This window comes from Leptonotus elevatus, chromosome 5, assembly GCF_054856555.1.
Source record: "Leptonotus elevatus isolate MCC_2025b chromosome 5, RoL_Lele_1.0, whole genome shotgun sequence".
NCBI classification, from domain to species: domain Eukaryota; kingdom Metazoa; phylum Chordata; class Actinopteri; order Syngnathiformes; family Syngnathidae; genus Leptonotus; species Leptonotus elevatus.
The window spans coordinates 7799095-7816677 of record NC_141243.1 but is presented as its reverse complement, the minus strand read 5'-3'; the positions used below and the strand labels follow the sequence as shown (position 1 = coordinate 7816677).

Sequence of the window (17583 nt, the reverse complement as noted above, 5' to 3'; positions counted from 1 at the left end):
TCACCGCCCCTCCCTGGCCTGATGTGCAGGCCGACGTCACGGAACCACACAGCCGAGGAGGAGTGGACCATAGACGGCCCCTGTCATAAAAACACACGAAGACAACCGTGGAAGGGAAAGGAAGAAAAAAAAGAAGGCGACTAGACTCCGCACGCCGTCGGTTTCACCCTCTTGTCGGTGCCATGGAGGCCGCCAGGCTTTGCAACGCGCTTTCGCCGACGATGTGGGGCGTTTGTGAGTGAGGACACAGTGTGATCGTATCCTTTTTTCTTTTTTTTTTGCCTAGCGGATTGGAAGTGAAAGTCCGCCATATTTTTGCCTTACCACGCCCGGGGAGTGGAGCCACCGGGGAAAAGAAGAAGAAAGGTAGAGAGGGGAAATAGAGGCACGGTGGTGGTGGTGGGGTATGTCTGTGTGTGGTGTCTCCCGGTGCCCACGCAGTTGAAGACGGGTATTTTTTTTGGATTTTTTTTTTTACGGAAGGAGTGGCTCGGGTGGGGAAAGGAGGTATCGGTGGCGCGGATGGCGACGCTTAACGAGATCCCGCTCAGGATGTGTCGTAAACGGATCTGTTGACCACCCTGAGACGGCAGAGCAGATCACGCCAATTAAGATAGCACCCAAGTGGACTGCATTGTGAGGAAAGAGGAGTTTGAGGCCGTGGTGGAGGTTGGGGAGGAAGGAGAAGAACAGGGTGCATTTCTCAAATATCTCGATTTTCCCCTCCTCCGGTAGCTCCGTCATTTGCAGGCCACTGCATGAGCGCCTTCCACGGCCTGCTCGCCGCCCTCGCACCGGCCTCTTCGGGACGAAATCAGTGAGACTCGTTGACCGTAGTAAATAAAAACAAGACAAGTGTTAAAGGATGACCCTGGAATCCATCATGGCGTGTTGCCTCAGCGAGGAGGCGAAGGAAGCCCGGAGGATCAACGACGAGATCGAGAGGCAGCTCCGTCGGGACAAGAGGGACTCGCGGCGGGAGCTCAAACTGTTGCTGCTCGGTAAGCTGGAGGGAGTGTGGAGCCCCATGTAAACCTTTCTTTCTTTCCTTCTTTTTTTTCAATTTGATCCATCTTGTACGTGTTTTGTGGGGCTTTATCAATGGGTGCTGCCACCTGTATCAAGTTGCGTGGGTGATTTTTGGGAGTCCAGTGCACAGATTGAGATTGACAGGTCCATGTAAATCCGTTTGAGCATTTAGTCGATGTGCAGCGAAAGGGCCATGTACTCGTTTTCAGAAGAAAACTGTTCACTAATTGACATCTGCGCGTACTAATTGGTTGTTGCTGGCAAAAAATTGTAGTATTGTAAGCAGTTGTCAACTCGTGCACAGTTTTGCTTCACTATTACCATGTCCTACTTGTACGCCAAAGTTGTCTAATTTATGAGGACAAAGATCGTTCTAGTACATGGACCTTAGTCTGAATAGCAAGGATATCATCGTCGTTCGACCTCGGAAAATGACCAGAAGATAGAGCTCTGTATGTGTAAAAATCAGACATATACAAATAAACAGTTAAAACAGTAAAATACCATACAAAAAATAGTTAACGCAATAAATCACTAAAACAATGATGAGTCAAAAGCCAAACAATAAAAATATATTTTAAGATTTGTTTTTAAAATGAACTTGCCTCACGTTTAGCGCGAGGTCTTCCAAAGAAAGGGACCGGCAAAGGAAAAAGCTCGATCCCCTCAGAACCTCCAGTCAGGCCTGGTCTGCTGACCCGAGACACCGTTGCAGGTGCGTAGGGGTGGAGGTTCTCGGAGAGCCGGAGGTAAGCTGGGGTGTGACTATCTAGAGCTTTTAAAAACAAATGAAATAATCTTAAAATGTACATGGAGCCCGTGAAGGGAGGCCAGAGTTGGAGTTATGTGCTCCTTCCTGCGAGCTCCACTTAGGAGACAAGCAGCAGAATTTTGGACCAACTGGAGATACTTGTGTGAGGACTGGCTGTCTCCAAAATAAAGTGCATTACAGTAATCCATCTGAACTGTAACTTGGGCACGGATTACTCTCTCTAAGTTAAGTTTTTAATATATTTTTTAAAAATGGTTACTAGTAGCACTAGTAGTAGAATAAACACTACTAACAAGAGAGTTGTTCTACTAGTGAGTTGAATTGCCATACTAGTGGGGACAAAGAGTACTATTACTATTATATATTATTTGTTTGTTTTTTTACATTTTTTAAAATGTCCAAAAATTGTATTTAAATTATTTTGTACTGTCTTGCCTTAGTCTGTGTGTGCCTTTATTTGGAACGCTGTTCATGTTGTATCCAGTTTGGCCACTGAGGTAGTGTGGTTCCACGCGGTCTAATACACTGTTAAGTTGTAGCCACGTTAGAGAGTAGTCACGATCAAGTTATTCCAATAAAAAAATAATAATCGAAAATCGTTCTTAATCGAAAATCAATTCTGAATCGAATCGCAGACCCAAAAACCGGAATCGAATCGTGAGACATTCAATCTGAACTGTAACTTGGGCACGGATTACTCTCTCTAAATTGAGTTTTTAATATATTTTTTAAATGGTTAGTAGTAGAATAAACACTACGAGCAAGAGAGTTGTTCTACTAGTGAGCTGAATTGCCATACTAGTGGGGACAAAGAGTGTACTATTACTATTATACATGAACATAATCTTTGAGCAATATATTGAGTAAATGTTGAAATGACTTTCTGGAATCAAACGGGGAGCCCAAATGTAACACTTGATTGTTGTTACACGCTACACTTCATTTGAATAACTGGAAGCGTTTAGTGTGAAATACTGTAAAACTACTGCAGCAACCATGCATAGCTGACAAACCTGTACGACTTGACTCTGAGGAGTCCTGTGTTTGGGTCAAAGTCTGCTTCTTTGGGTGAAAACACTCCGTGTAATGATTAGACGATGTCACAAGTGGCAGTGTAAAGAGCAGAGGCGGGGACATTTTTACGTTGTATTTAGCGCAATTGTGGGTTACGGTGAACCCGAGGGAGCATGAAATAATACTCGCAGGCTGTGCTTTGTGTGATTGACCGTTATTACTGGAGCGTTGATGTTGGGGTGGGGTGGGGGGGGGGGGGGGGGTCTTCTCCGCTCTCGTCACACAGAGTTCATTGCTGCTTGGCGTTTTACCGCATAACGTGCTACTACGCTGAAGACGTGCAACTCTATTCCAGACTTGCCTGGACTCTGTAACAGTATATTGTTCAAACCATAAACGGTATCTTAAAAATCTGTAACTGCGTTTCACACACACAGACTGTAATTTCTGATATACCTGTATAAACTATTGCAACACAATGACTTAAACATTCCTGTCTCTTTTAAATCCTACTGTGTTCTTTGCAATCCTGTAAAAGTGTTTTAGTCATACTTTTTTTTTTTCCTTTTCAATGGAAACAACTCATTTACTCACTATCCCATCTGGTTAATTGGATTATCAAGCAAAAAAAGGCCATTAGATGTGATGACCACGCTTGGGGGGGGGGGGGGGGGTTGTCTTCCAGAAGCTGGCAAAAGGGGGGACTCGTGTGAGAGAATTTCATTCACCCACATAACTAAAGCAGTATGCCATGTTTTAGTCTTCATAGGGGACTTTTTATAGAAGGCCACTCACCCCCAGTTAGTGCATGCTGATGAACCGAGTTATTCGCCGTAAAACAAACATTAACTGTACAATAGTCAGACAAACACGGAAACATACATTTATGTGAAACATAGACTTATGCGTCATTAATTTGTTACCGTTGAATCTGCTCCAGAGACATGTTATTCTTATTGAGGACTTAAATGTTTAGTTGTAGATTTGTCTTCGGTTTTCATAAAAACATGGATGTTAGGTTCATTCATTATAATGCCGTTATCCTTGTTTTTTTTACAAAAACAAATGGTACAGTTGAAGACTATAAACTGTCATCAATGTTTTTTTTAAGTTCAGTAAAGACTTGAAATCACATTGTGCATTTACAATTCAAAACGTGCACTTTAGCTTCATTGAAGATTAAAAAAAAATGTCTTCAGTGTCTCCTGAAACATGGATTTTGATTGTCTTTGTTGGTAATAATAGGTTAGGGTCATTCAAAGACTCCAAAATGTTTTTGTTTACAAGAACATATACTGGACAGTAGGTTACCATTCCATGTTGACAAAAACGCGCATGTTTCGGTTTATTAACTGATTTGCTCCCAAAAACGTATAAATACGTTCTGTGTCCAAAGATGTATTTATATGTTTCTTAAATGTTTTTTTTTTTATGCTAGAGCATACATACAACTGCAAAGAACGGTTGAAGAAATGGTAGTTATTACACAAACGGCCAGCAGGTGGCAAAAAAGAACAACCAGGGCCATGTTGAAAAAAAAGCTAATTTACTCACCATTCTAAATAGATTTGTGAACAATGATAAAACTTAGCTATATTCTAATGCTAATTTCTGCAAAACCGAAACATATAAATGTACTTTTTTTTTCCTGACGAAAGAACAGACTCTAATCTTTCTTTTGGTAGGTTCCATGTTTTTATAGCAATAGAACACAACATTTTTCGGGCCTTGCAAAATCAAGTAAAACAGCCGTAAGTGAAGGGGATTGCTTCAGCGAAAATGGCTGGGAGTGAATGAGTTCATGTAGACTTTGTTGTATAATAACGCGTGTTGCGTTCATTGACGACTCAGAATTATCTTGTGAAAACCGCGTCTGTGAGGGTCATTAAAAAGAAACAGGTGGTCCGTGGTCATTCCAGGGTGTAGACCGCATTTATCCAGGATCTGCTCCACCCAGTTTCCCTGAAGACAAGAATCTGTATACAAAAAAAAACAGACAGAAGGTGAACATCTGCGCAGTGTCTCAGTAGCGTTGCATCACACGTCTAATATGAAAGAAGACATTTGACTCTCTTGCTACTTTATGGGATGACAGTGGCACAAGCATGGCGGTTGTCTCATTCTTTGAGCGACCTTTCAAAGATTTCACATGATTGTTTGTGTGAACGGCACCGAGCCTAGTGGTGCAATACGAGTCGTGGTGGGAGCAATGCGGGTGAGCGCTTCCTTTCACCAAGTCATTCCACCATTTTGGCTTGTGACGTAAGCTTTCCTCTCCCTGTTCCTATTGTTTGAATTAAAATTTGACTTTCTATTCTCGGGTTAGCTACTGAAAGGCATGAGCTATTGCGCAACACCGCTTGGTGGGGTCTTCAACTACTGGTCTTTGTCCTTGAGGCGAATGTGACGGTTAATTATAGGTGTATGTGTAAAGCAGGTGGAGACAACTCTGGCCAACCTACTATTTTGTGACTCCACAGCCATTTCAAATTAATAAATAATGCGTAACATGTATCTCATAGGAAGATTTTCATGCGGTTTCATCTTTACGCTTAACGTCTACTTTAAGACGTATGGTTGAATGTTTGTTTCCAGGCTCCAAAATTGCCTTCCTATCCGTTGTTGCAGAAGCTAATCTGGCCAAAATAGTCAAAATTATACAGTGCTTAGTAATGTCCTCGACTGTAATGACGGAATGCGATGCACTGTCTTGGCTGTAGATTTAACAAAAACAAAAAAACACATTCACATTCTCTCGCTCGTCGCTGCCAAAACCATTGAAGAGTTGGCGGCGGGGTCGAGTGTAGTCTGTTCTGTTGGCCTGCCAACATTCTCAATGAACCAGAGAGAACACCCCCCCCCCCCCCCCACACACACACACACCTATTCCACTTTCAAAAAAAGTATTTAGAACTATAATAGAGGTTTTGTACGACGGAGTATTAGAGTCACTTATAAATATTTTATCTTTAAGGCGTCGGCACAATATTTCGAGAAAGAAAGTGGCAAATTTGCGAGAAAAAACTCAGAAACTTCCAAGAAATAGTCGTAGCGTACTACTCGGATGATGATGTCAATACATTTTGGACGGGTTTTCAAATAAGAAGATAGTAATGGCTTTAACCGTATCGTCTTTGAAGCATTGGGTACTGCCAGCGACAAAAGACGCCTCGCTTTGCGAAGGTCCACACTCTGAGGATCAGGCATTTAAGTTAATTTGTTTTGTTTTTTAGGTGGGGATCTTTTTTTTTATTTTTTACAATTGCTGCAGTCTCTAAATGATGCAAAAGTTACTCTTGTAATCATATTAATTAATATGTGTGCCAAAAAATCAATTCTCATTTAGTAAGATTCAGAATCGATTTAAAATGTCCCAAAATTTTATTTAAATTATTGTATGCGGTCTTGCCTTAGTCTGTGTGTGCCTTTTATTTGGAACGCTGTTCATGTTGTACCCAGTTTGGCCACTGAGGGGCAGTGTGGTTCCACGCTGTCTAATACACTGTTAAGTTGTAGTCACGATCAAGTTATTCCAATAAAAGTTGTTTTTTCCAGCGTGGAGCCGTTCTTTTGAGTGATGAGCATTAGCATTAGCAAGTCAGACTGGAGTAGATCATTACAATTCTTTGCACATCTATAGATTGAAGCAAAAATCATTGCCAATCCAATCATTTTGAATCGAAAATCGTTCTTAATCGGAAATCGATTCTGAATCGAATCGCAGGCCCAAAAACCGGAATCGAATCGTGAGACATTCAAAGATTCCCACCCCTATTAATTAATATGAATGACTTTTTCCTTTCAGGCACAGGCGAGAGCGGTAAGAGCACGTTCATCAAGCAGATGAGGATCATCCACGGCGCCGGCTACTCTGACGAGGACAAGCGAGGCTTCACCAAGCTGGTGTACCAAAACATCTTCACCGCCATGCAGTCCATGATCAGGGCCATGGAGACACTCAAGATCCCCTACAAATATGAGCACAATAAGGTAAAAGCTACATAATAAAAGACCAAAAATGTCTAGGAGAAGCAGAGGAAGCGTGTTTGTGTATTTTTAGTGTTGTCTATCTTACTCAGAGCAGCCATCCAATCATCACTTCCTGCCCTTTTTTTTGACACTTCCTGTGTTCTTGCAGCGCTGCATTTCACGCCATCTGTAGATAAACTGGAGCCACTTGTCCTCTATCTACATGTAACCTTTCAGGGTATCAATTTCTTTACACCACTAGCAAATGCAGGCATTCCCCCCCCCCAAGCCCCATTCCTCCCCTGCAGTATCGCGGTTCATCATTTGTACTAGCGCTGTCACTATCAAATTATATACTTAAGCAATTATTGTTGTTCATTTGGTATTGTTGGATTAGAAGTTTAGGGGTGCGGACCGTTTTGGTGCCAGAGCACTTCCGATGAGAGAGCATCGGTCAGGGTCGGGGTTTACATTTTACCTCTCAAAAATGTGCACATAAACACAATAGGAGTTTAAATTAGTGATAGACAGATATGGGTTTTTTTCAAGGCCGATACTAATACAGATTATTAGCAGTCAAGGAGATCGATAACCGATATTTAAAGCCGATATTCATTTGCAATTAAAGAGAAAATATTAGCGTAAAATTTTTTGAAAAATTACTTTTTCTTTAGATTTTAGACTTATAAAGAATTGAGTTTTGTTTAAAAACTCTAACAAAAATCGCAAGAAAGCAGTTAGGGAGTTCCCAGTGTCAGCATATTTTTTTTATAAAGTAGAATTATTATTTTTTAAATCCATGAAATGAGAAGTTCCCTGGGCCTGAATCTCACTGAGCGACAAATGCATGTGAATATAGCAAATTTTGGGCTTTCGTCAAGTTTCGTAAAAGGTTTCAAAAGATCTTTGCAGAGAGCAAAAAAAGGTCTGAATATGTTCGAAATGTCTTTGCGACAAATAAAAAACGGTCTGTGTGAACGTCTTACAAATCCTGAGTTCGCAAGCATTCACCGCTCAGTGAGATAGCAGCTTTGTCAGATTCAGAAAAAGGCCGATGCCGATATTTGTCAAAATGCCAAATATGGGCATCTGTAGTTTAAATAATTGGCATTAGGGGTGTGCCAAAAAAAGTTATTTTCATAAGAATCGCGATTCTCATTTAGTACGATTCAAAATCGATTTTATTTAAATAATTTTATACTGTCTTCCCTTTGTTTGTGTGTGCCTTTATTGGGAGCGCTGTTCATGTTGTACCCGATTTGGCCACTGAGGGGCAATGTGGTTCCACGCGGTCTGATACACTGTTAAGTTGTAGCCACATTAGAGAGTAGAAGGAAAAAGTCACGATCAAGTTATTCCAAAAAAAGCAGTTGGTTTTTTTCAGCGTGGAGCTGTTTTTTTGAGTGATAAAAGTGCAGCGAGTAGCGTGCTAATTAGCATTAGCGAGTCAGACTGGAGTAGATCATTACCATTCCTTGAACATCTATAAATTGAAGCAAAAATCATCGTCAATCAAATCATTCTCAATCAAAAATCTTTCTTAATCAATTCTGAATTGAATCGCACACCCCAAAAAATCGGAATCGAATCGTGAGACATTCAAAGATTCCCGCCCCTAATTGGCATCTAGTTAGCAATAACACATTAGCATGCCAAAAGCGTGTGCGTCTCATTACAATTCAAAAGGGACGGTGGTACTATCTGACTATCTTAATGTTCACATCTGCCAAATTTTAGAGGTCCACGGATTTACTTTAGGGTTACAAAAATGGGCTCAAGCGTATGGATGCTAAAAGATTTTAAATGAGCAACAATTAAGCAATATCACATGAGAGGGAGTGATGTATACTCTTAACCTTTTTGAAACTGAGAGCCACTTCTTAGGCACCAGTAAAACAGAGGAGTGACGTTTCATTAGTTACACTCATTCACGTTGGAGCGAGCATTGCGAGCCTGGCGTTGGTGTGCTACATCCAATGGCACTTTCAAGCGCTGGTAGCAAACGCACGGGGTTACATTGTTCCGAGCTTCAAGTTCAGACTTTTAGCGTGAATTGTTCACACCCTAAGGTGTGTGTCTCTCACTCCCCGGCCGCCGTCCTAAAAAGGAAATGGTCGCTACCTGTGCCAGTTGTGGTGATTAGACCACAGTCACCTGTGTCAGAATTTGTGATTTCAATTCAAGTGGAGAAACAAAGACACTATGTTTTCTCAAAAACAATGCATTTAAGTCTGCTGTCCGGTCTTTCCTGTTGACTTTCTCAGATTTGGCAGATGATGTTTTTCGTTATGTTGAATAGCTAGTCAATCAATCAATTTTATTTCATTTATCTTTAAAAGAAAAAAGACGATAAAAAGCAATATTCAAATTCTAAGTAAATAAAGTCTGACAATAACTCATTCACTGCCATTGACGGCTATAGACGTCAAAAATTCATTTGAACTATTAGTTTAAAATTTTTCCCCACTTTTGTTAACAAGAGTATTTTTTATATTGTATTAGAACAGATATAAAATGTGTGATTAATCGTGAGTTAACTAGTGAAGTCATGCGATTAATTACGATTAAAAATAGTACTCTCATGACGCCCCTAATTTTTAATAACCTTTTCTTTAAATAAAAAAATTTGGGGCATCAGGCGATTAAAATTTGTAATCGTAATTATTCGCATGACTTTACTAGTTAACACACGATTAATCACAAATTTTATATCTGTTCTAAATATACAAAAACAAATCTAGGTTTTCATACTGTTGTTGACAAAAATGGAAAAAAAACTAAACTAATATAGAAATAGTTCAAAATAATTTTTGACGTCTGTAGCTGTCAACGGCATTAGTGCTTACTTGGAAGGCTAAATATAACATAAAAGTCTTTAAGGCTATAGTGAGTTTTTTTTTTAAATTCTTACATTTAATATTCTTTTATGAAGACTCTTTAAGTGAAATAAATGTAAAATGTTCAATTTACACCAAAATAATTGAGTTGAAATCATTTGCTGACTTGTCGTCCCCCCCAGTTCAAAATTTCCATTAGCGCCCCTGCACTCGACAGGAAGTGGAGACGAGTCCTGCATTTCTGCCCACCCTCAGTGACCAGAAGCTTTTATGGAGATTGGAAGCGCTGATCAATTATTTAGCAAAGCTGTTGCATCAACGTCCGGTCGGCTCATGCCCCACCTTGTTGGCTGAGGGGCTTCATCTTTTAACTCATTCACTGCCATTGACGGCTATAAACGTAAAAAGTTAATTTGAAGTATTTCTATTAGTTTAACATTTGTTTCCACTTTTGTTAAGAATATAGAACCTAGAAAAAAAATTACATTTAGAATAGATACAAAATGTGTGATTAATCATGAGTTAACTAGTAAAGTAATGTGATTAATTACTAAAAATTTGAATCGCCTGACTCCCTAATTTTTAAGTTTTTTTTTCTTTAAAAAAAAGTAATTGTAATTATTTATTTATTTGTATTAATCTTTTTTTAAAGAAAAGATTATTAAAACTAAACATTTTTTATCATAATTAATCGCATGACTTAACTAGTTAACACATTTTATATCTGTTCTAAATGTACAATAATTTTTTTCGAGGTTTTCATACTCATGTTAACAAAAGTGGAAACAAATGTTAAACTAATAGAAATAGTTCAAATTAATTTTTGACGTCAATGGCAGTGAACGAGTTAAGAATGTTAAATGCTAAAGTGCAGTCAGGTAACCAGTCTCAAGTGCTGGTTAAAGTCGTTTTATTGAACTTTTTCCATTTTTTTTTTTTTTTTTTTTTTTTTTGTTAAAAGCAACGCAATGCAATAAACTTGCCTGAACATCACTTTGATAATTCACCGGCTTGGAATAAAGGATCAAGCCTTCTGATATTGCCATAGTTGTTCCTCATCACCTAGTCATCATTTTCGGGACAATTTATGTAAGATTTGATGTACGAATAAATTAAGTCATCAACTTGGTCACGGAACAAGTTAAACTCGTAAGTCGGGGTCCCACTGTAAGAAATAATTGTACAATCCTCTTGACGCATTATTGTAGCATATTAACTTTATCATGTGCTTTTGAAACCGCATGCTGCCCTTATGTTGCAACGAGAGCAACAATGCAGCACTGTGATGCTTGACAGCGACGCCATTGAGCGTCAGCTGTGAACTTGTTAACCGTCGCGCTCCGATAAGTGCAGCGGGCCTCCAATGGGAAGTGCTGCGCTTCTTCTGACAAAGGACTTTTGTGACGCCGCCAGCGGAAGTGAAAGTGGCACTTGCTCTACTGACGTTGGCTCGCTCCTTTTTTTTGTAGTAGGTCCCTTTGACTTGGCGAAGAAATGATAGTTATGTATTTGCGTGGCAAATTGCATGCATAAAAGGTTATATAAAATGACAAATGCATTTATTGCGTCCTTGTCGTGTGTTGAGCTTCCCAGAGGAAGTCGGACGTCGGGTGTCGTTTAACCTCCTAAGACCTGGCGAGTTCACATTTTTAGTTGTCTAGAGCACAATATTGCATTTTGCTCTACAAGGGCCTCGTGTCCACTTATGAGGACATTATACTGCCTTTTAGTGGTGGAAGAAGAGTAAAGCACATTAAAGATTAGGTTCAAAATGGCTGCCAACACACCCAGAAGTTCAGTCGGCCACTCCTGACCTAAACATCGACCATGTAAGAAATTCAATATAATGAAATGGGTGACTTAATTCTTGTAAAATGTGTTTGTTTTTTCCCCCTCAAAAATATGCAAAATGCTTTTTTGATTAAGAAAACTCTTTATTCTTCCAGTATTATACCTTCATTAAAAAAAATCACATCTTTTATTTTATGCATTTTATTTTTTATTTTATTTTTTTTCAATCTTGTAACCTCATTTTGCATTCCATGCAATTATGCCGATTCGTCCTAATGGCACACAAATGAGGTGTCACATTTGTCGGGAAAATCACATTACAAAAGCAGCAACTGGGCCGGCCCAAACTTTGCCCTTAATTGGCTGCATGGGATTTGGGATTCAGATATTTGGTCCATGTCAAGCCTCGGGGTGTGAAGACTCAATATAGAATCGTTCATAATTAGCATAAGTAATAATACAACTGATGATGTGACTCGATCAACCCCCCCCCCCCCCCACAGGCGAACGCCAACGTGGTGAGAGAGGTGGACGTGGAGAAGGTCATCATGTTTGTGAATCCTTACGTAGACGCTATCAAGAGCTTGTGGAACGACCCGGGCATCCAGGAGAGCTACGACAGGAGGAGGGAATACCAGCTGTCCGACTCAACCAAATAGTGAGTGATGATCGATTTGGACAGTTTACATTTTTATGTTTATGTGTCGGTCTGGAAAAACAGCAAAAATAAAAATAAAAACAAATTATTACAACATTTGGAGATGTGCTTTTTTTTTTGTCAGGGTTGTTTCATGGTTGCAAAGACGTTCTCTAGACGTTCACAAACAGTTTTAACAATTGCAGTTTTTCTTATCTTAAAGGAATTTTGAATGTTCAAAATTTGATAGCGCATTTATTCATGGGTATGCTCTTTATGCTGAACTGAGGTCCATTTTCACACTTTTGTCCCCACAGTTACCTAAACGCTTTGGACAGGATCGCCGAAACGTCCTACTTGCCCACTCAGCAGGATGTGCTGAGGGTTCGCGTCCCCACAACGGGCATCATTGAGTACCCCTTTGACCTGCAGAGCGTCATATTTAGGTACCTTGTCTTACAGTATCCACATCAGAAATTTTTCAAGTTAACTCATTCACTCCCAGCCTTTTTTACTGAAGCAACCCCCTTCGCTCCCGGGTGTTTTACTGGATTTTGACTGATTTTGCAAGGCCCACATAATATTGTGTTCTGTTGCTATAAAAACATGGAACCTACCAAAAGAAAGATTAGAGTCTCTTCTTTCGTGTGTTTCTATCTTTTTCCGTTTTGCAGCAATTAGCATTAGAATATAGGTAAGTTTCGTAATTATTCACAATTCTGTTGAAAACACTAGCAAAAAGAGCTTGTTGCAACAAGGCCCTGGCTGATCTCTAATACTCTGCTGCCACCTGCTGGCCGTTTTTTGTAATAAATACCATTGCTTTGAGTGACCTCTTCAGGTCAGAGGCTGCATCAAAGTTTTCTGTATGGTCTAGCATCAAAAAAACGTATAAATGCGTTTTTGGGACTGAAAGACAAACTATTAAAAAATGCATATTTATACCTTTTTGGGTTTGAATTGGTTAATAGCAAATGCTTGGTCAATCTTTATTTTTTATTGTTTTTTGTTGTCTATTTTCTGATGCGAAATTTGAGGTACAAGCAAACCTAACAAGTGCAATCAATGGCCACCTGTTAACAGGATGGTGGACGTGGGCGGTCAGCGGTCAGAGAGGAGGAAGTGGATCCACTGTTTCGAGAACGTCACGTCCATCATGTTCCTTGTGGCGCTCAGCGAGTACGACCAAGTTCTGGTGGAGTCCGACAACGAAGTAAGCGGCCTTTCAGCGACGTCGACATGGCCGCCATTTTGTGTCGTCCGACCTCATACAAGTGCATCCTTTTCAGAACCGCATGGAGGAGAGCAAAGCGCTCTTCAGGACAATCATCACGTACCCGTGGTTCCAGAACTCCTCCGTCATCCTGTTCCTCAATAAGAAGGACCTGCTGGAGGAGAAAATCCTGTACTCTCATCTGGTCGATTACTTCCCGGAGTACGACGGTGAGTAACACCGGCGACAAATACGTCTACTGCGGAACCTATGCCTCCATTTTGTTTCACATAGCGAGACTTCAAAAGAGGGATATAACAATATCCAAACGTCACAATACTATATTATCACGATAAAAATATTATCTGTATTAAAAACTCAGGATATTAATTAAAAAAAACTCACAATATTGTGTTTTTGTACATAACAGGAGGGACCAAGAAATAGGCTTGACCAGTCATTTTATTTCTCCTCTCGTCTATGCAATGCTAATTAACTGTAGTTAATATTATACATATAGTTAAAATAGTACAGCTAACCTTAACCTCACTGCACATAAAGTACTAAGGCTGGGGGAAAAAAAGTTGACCAAAAAATTGGTCGAGCTATTTTAATAAGAAGAGGCACCAATGTTTCGTATTTCCGCACGGACACTTATTGCTGACGGACTCCGACCGGCATTTACCACTACTAAGATGCTTCTTAGGGTTTGTTTGTGGTCTCTTTAGACTGAAAAGGGAGAAAATTAGCATCGCTTCATGTCTTATGTTTCAAAACAATCCGCGTCAAAATCGCTAAATAAATAAAAAAGCGCTAATGAAGTTATTGGCGCCAAACACACGTAAGATCACGGCCCTACATGCGAATACGTCAGGCTTGGTAAACGTACGATGAAGATAAAGCGCTATTTAAGTGCATTCATATTTTGATCAAATTGGAATTTTTTATATGTTGGACTATGAAGTGATTTTCAGGAAAAGTACAATAAGTAAGTGATTCGAGTTTATTCGGGGCTAATGCTAATTGCGATTGTCAATCGTTTAGCACAGGCTAATTTTCGTTGGTGTTTGTGTAACATGCGCATATGTGTGCAGAAGATAAGGAACAATTAGTATTTATATCCACTAAATTCAACTCACGTTCGACCTTAGTGGACTTAAAAGAAAAAATAATTTTTAATTTATAAACAAAAAAGTATGGGGGGGTTGGGGGTTGACTAAATTTTTTAAAAACTCGTTAGTGACCGCACTATAAAGGACCTACAATCACCAATAACACTTAATATTGAGGCCCTTGTGAAAAGTCCATTTGTGAGGAACTTAAATCTGTTACGTTCCCCTTCATCTGGCCATTAGCGTGAGTCTTAAAACATAGTTGTACAAAACATGCCTAATTAAAGTCAACTGCACTAATAAACTAACCACCAGAGGATGCTGGAACTGCACTAATGGAAATAAACCTGGCCTTTTTAACAGATGTGCTGCTTTTAATATCGTCATATTACATCCCTACTTAAAAATACTGTCGGACCAAAATAATTTTAATTAACTCATTCACTGCCGTTGGCGGCTATAAACGTCAAAAATTCATTTTAACAATTTCTATTGGTTAAACTTTTTTTTTTCACTTTTGTTAACAATAGTATGGAAACCTATAATTTATAATTTTTTTATTATACATTTAGAACAGATATGAAATTTGTGATTAATCTGGAGTTAACTAATCTAAAAAAAAATATTCATTCACTGCCATTTTAACTATTTCTATTAGTTTAACATTTTCCCCCACTTTTGTTTAACAATTTCTAATAGTTTAACTTTATTTTCCACTTTTGTTAACAAGAGTATGAAAACCTAGAATTTATTTATTGTACATTTTGAACAGATATAAATGTTTTATGATTAATCGTGAGTTAACTAGTGAAGTTATGCGATTAATTGCAATAAAAAAAAAAAATCGCCTCTTGCCCCTAATTTTTAATAATCTTCGTTTTTTTTATTTTTATGAATCTATGGCAGTGAATGAGTTAATAGCCCTAGCAGGTACTGTACCTCACACTGCATTCTATATTGGTACCTTTCGCACACAAAAAAAATGCATTGCCTTTCTTTCCTTTTTTGCGCCATCCAGGTCCCCAGAGGGACCCCCAGGCGGGCCGCGAGTTCATCCTGAAGATGTTCGTGGACCTGAACCCCGACAGCGACAAGATCATCTACTCTCATTTCACCTGCGCCACCGACACGGAGAACATCCGCTTCGTGTTTGCCGCCGTCAAGGACACCATCCTGCAGCTCAACCTGAAGGAATACAACCTGGTGTAACACATCCGGACTGGCTCCATCTGTCAAGAGATGCATCACACTCACAAAATCCAAATCAGATGTTTGCATCCAATATTTATTTGCCAGGTGTTGGTAGTCAGGACGCAAGCAAATTCATTGAAATGTTATCTTGCTATTTAATTAAGGATTTATAGAAAAAAAGGAGAATAAAAGGTTTGCATTCCTCTTTTTTTTTTAAGTCTCTTTTGACTGACTCATAATAATAATAATAATAATAATAAAAAGGCAAAAACTGTGATTTTAAAAGTATTTGATTTAATATGGATGTGAATCCTGATCATGTTGGTACCGTCCCTCACCTTGTTGACCCGAAATGCATACTGAACTATACCTGCCCGTTAACATTGAGCATTTGTGGACGCCATTTTGCACTAATATGGTCATTTTTTTGGTGACCAAACGGCAATTTAAGAAACATCTCAGTGAATTATCAACACTTAAAGGAAAATACAGTATTACTCAATAATCTTTTTTTTTTTTCCGTTTGTATAGCAAATCAATGCACCGTGACGGTAACATTTGATAGCATTGTGACTTGAGTCATTTTGACACAATCCTTTCAAGATGGAAAATAGTTTGTGTGTTTGCGGTGTAAAAAAAAAAAAAAAGACGCCTTCTCACTGTTTTTTTCTTTTATTCATAAGAAAATTCACTAGTCATGCGATAACATGGAAAGCCGAGTGTATGGATAGCCGTTGTAGTATTTATTCCATATGCTTGATATCCAACTTACGGTACGAGTGCGCCCTTTGTCTAGTAAGACGGACGGACATAATACAACTAGCAGACTAACATTTTTCCACTATTAGAACCACTTTTGGCCTACTAGTGTGAAATTAAACTAGCAAGCTACTGTGCTGTACTAGTAACACTACTTGGCTTCACTAGTCGACATGCCACGCACTAGTAGCCATCTGGAACCAACTAGTAGCACCAAAATGCCCTTAAGTAGTTTCGCATAGTAACATTTAGTTGTCCTACTGTGCTGAAATGTCACAAGAGTAGTGGATAAAGCTTTACTGCTAGTAAGACAGAGTTGTTCTACTAGTGCACTGAATTGTCTCTCTAGTGTGGACAAAGCATACTAGTACATGGGCCTTCAGATGGATATCAATCATAATGGGGAAAAAATTATACCAGCGCAGATTTGGTTACGTATGCATTTTGGGTATAGCTTCCCCGCCACCGACTTCCGGGTAAGGTGTTCAAAATAACGTTAGGAGTTACGTGACGTTAGATGAAAATGGTTGTTTCAACGGTGCCACATTAACACGTTTGTGTTCTTTTTTTTGTGTGTGTTTGTTGTCCGATGCCAAAAGCAACCAATTCCACACAAACAGGCGCCATTTTGGAGCTAAATGTGCGTTTGGCCACAAGCCCCGCCCTTCCATCGCTTGGCATTTTTAGGATTGCCCAATCACAGCCCAGCTGTCTTGACTGTTGCTAGGTTGAAAGAGGGCAAAGTGTTATAAACGTTTGTACCAAAGTTTCTGATTGGCCATTTCCCTTAAGTCACTTTGGAGTATTATTATTTTTTGGTTTGTTCCGAAGAACACAAGCCTGTAATTTACATGTATTGAGGCATAGTGCAATTATGAATGCTATAATCATTGTACATACATCTCTCTCTATATATATGGCAGCATCTTTGTTGGCTTTGTAATCATGACTTTATTTGTTTGTTTGTTTTGGCAGATTGAATGTTGGTATTGGAAAAAAATATGTATCTATGTAATTGTATTGTACGTCTAATGGCTAAATCTTTTTTGATTATTTTTTTCCTGAAAGAAAATGTGTTATTTACATGTTTTTTGTTGTTGTTGTTTCCTTTTATAAGAGGAGAATGTACATTTTGCGTTTTTCGGCCATTTTATTTCTCAGCAAAGAAACATTGTTCAGCTTCAGAAGTACATAAAGAGGAATATGATGACGCGTTGCCATGTCCTGTGCTTTGTGTCACAAGTTTGTTAACTAACACG

The 17583-nt window shown here is 39.2% G+C and overlaps 1 protein-coding gene across 1 annotated transcript; it reads left to right on the top strand.

The window, feature by feature from the left end:
• Positions 1 to 10: 10 nt before the first annotated feature.
• LOC147173519 (guanine nucleotide-binding protein G(q) subunit alpha) lies at positions 11 to 17534 on the top strand. Its single transcript, XM_086075955.1, has 7 exons — positions 11 to 1001; positions 6621 to 6805; positions 11916 to 12070; positions 12367 to 12495; positions 13133 to 13262; positions 13339 to 13492; positions 15393 to 17534. The coding sequence occupies exons 1-7, from the start codon at positions 866 to 868 to the stop codon at positions 15581 to 15583; spliced, it is 1080 nt and encodes a 359-aa protein (XP_085932081.1). The 5' UTR covers positions 11 to 865; the 3' UTR covers positions 15584 to 17534.
• Positions 17535 to 17583: the final 49 nt, after the last annotated feature.